Genomic DNA, 1,854 nt, shown 5'->3' with positions numbered 1-1,854 from the left:
TGACTTTTCTTGTCGGACCCACATGTCCAGAACAAAACAATGATGATTACGCAGCGCCATGTGTTGAATACACTAGAAAAGTCGAGAACGTAAACCATTTTAGCTAAGAATCTCGAGGCTAGTTTTAAAGGATAATTCCCTTTACGCCAAATATTTTTCACAATAGGGCTACACCTTGAAACTGCGTCGAGTCACATTGCAAGGCATATCCTCGAACATGTGTTCTCTTAGCTCTTGAAGAAAACAATTTCCACTCCATTGCTAATGATATTTGGGTTTTGAATGGTATTCAATGCAGATATTGTGTAAGTAGCCTACTCATGCCATAGGCTAGGCTATTATTATACATAAAACACCCACTATCGCTCATAGTCCAGTGAAATATATATCGTTTTCAGGATAAATCGAATCAGGAAAAGTCTAATAGTGGTCCGTTATTGTTCATTGAACCGGTGTTTGGACTCCATGATGTGGCGGTGTGTCCCCATACACATCCTCCGTTCCAGGAAGCGGTCCACCGGGAGGAGTCATCCGTTTCTCTTTCTGTCTCCTGTTACAAAACCAAACCCTCACCACCTCTTTCTCCAGCTGTAGACCGTCCGCCAGGGAAGTAATTTCCGCCGCTGCGGGTTTAGGACACTTCAAGAAATGGGTCTCCAAAGCCCCTTTTACGCTTACCTCGATAGAGGTCCGTTTTTTCCTTTTCCTCCCTTGTGCAGCGATTTTGTCCAAGCTGGTTGGGCTGCCCGAGGTGGAATCCGCTTCTTCCAACCACTTGTTCAACAAAGGCTTGAGCTTACACATGTTTTTGAAGCTGAGCTGCAGGGCCTCGAACCTGCAAATAGTGGTTTGGGAAAACACATTTCCATACAGCGTTCCCAAGGCGAGTCCGACGTCAGCCTGAGTGAAGCCCAGCTTGATCCTCCGCTGCTTAAACTGCTTGGCGAACTGCTCCAAGTCGTCCGAGGTCGGTGTATCCTCGTCCGAATGGTCGTGGTGACTCTGTTGCTGGTGCTGGGACGCCTGGTGGCCGTGGTCGCTGAGATGCGGGCTGTGGTGGTCTTCGTGTGCGTCTCTTAGGTTGTGGTGATGCATCCCCTGTCCGCTGCCTGGAATCAGGCCGTTGACGCCGAATCCGGGCTGTGAATAAATAAGGCTCTGGCCATTGGATGTTGCCATGCTGGGTATGTGGGCTGCGGTAGTTCTCCACGCTCGGGCGTCGTGGTGGTTCCCATGCGACTGGTGCACCAGGTGGGCCGGTCGCGGCTGGTGCTGGTGCTGCAGATTGTTGGAGCTGTGCATCTCGTCTCTGGTGCCCTGCACCGCGGGTTTGATGTCCTGGTCGCCGAGAGGACTGGTTGACCACGGAGCTCCCTCTCCGTGCGACAGTGCCGTTATCCACTGGTGCGCGTGGCTGAGCGGGTGACTGTTGCTCTGCAATGAGTAGTCACTCTGCAACAGGGTCTGCGCGTCCCTGTACGCCGATGCTTGCTGCATGCTCCCGGGCTCCGAGTGCACAATGGATGCGCTGGAGGTAAGGATATTGTAATGATTAGACGCTGTGGTCGCCATGACTCTCGGAGCCGGACTGATCGCTCTTATTAAAGGAACCTTGCATTTGACAGTTACTGTTTTGCCACAGGCGTCTCCCAGGCACTCTGCCAAGTGGACTCAGCGGCGCGCACCTGCACCCCTCCTCGTCCCGCTGGTCATTGGACAGAAATGGCTGATGGACGTGGTTGCTACTGGCAACAACCCTCTCATTGGACGTTGCAGTGTCTCAACAAACACTACCCCTTTCTAGAGAACTGCGAGTTATGCTGCGGCACCTCTGAAACATGAGAGACAGAGTGC

At 52.0% G+C, this 1,854-nt stretch overlaps 1 protein-coding gene across 1 annotated transcript; it reads right to left on the bottom strand.

Moving 5' to 3' along the window:
- Positions 1 to 441: 441 nt before the first annotated feature.
- Positions 442 to 1,572, bottom strand: LOC120047533 (POU domain, class 3, transcription factor 2-like). The gene has a single exon (XM_038993059.1). It carries the CDS (start codon positions 1,570 to 1,572, stop codon positions 442 to 444), a length of 1,131 nt encoding a protein of 376 aa, XP_038848987.1.
- Between the last annotated feature and the right edge of the window lie 282 nt (positions 1,573 to 1,854).

The sequence above is a fragment of the Salvelinus namaycush genome, chromosome 5 (genome assembly GCF_016432855.1).
Source record: "Salvelinus namaycush isolate Seneca chromosome 5, SaNama_1.0, whole genome shotgun sequence".
In the NCBI taxonomy this organism is placed as follows: Eukaryota; Metazoa; Chordata; class Actinopteri; order Salmoniformes; family Salmonidae; genus Salvelinus; species Salvelinus namaycush.
This window is presented reverse-complemented; position numbering and strand designations above follow the sequence as displayed.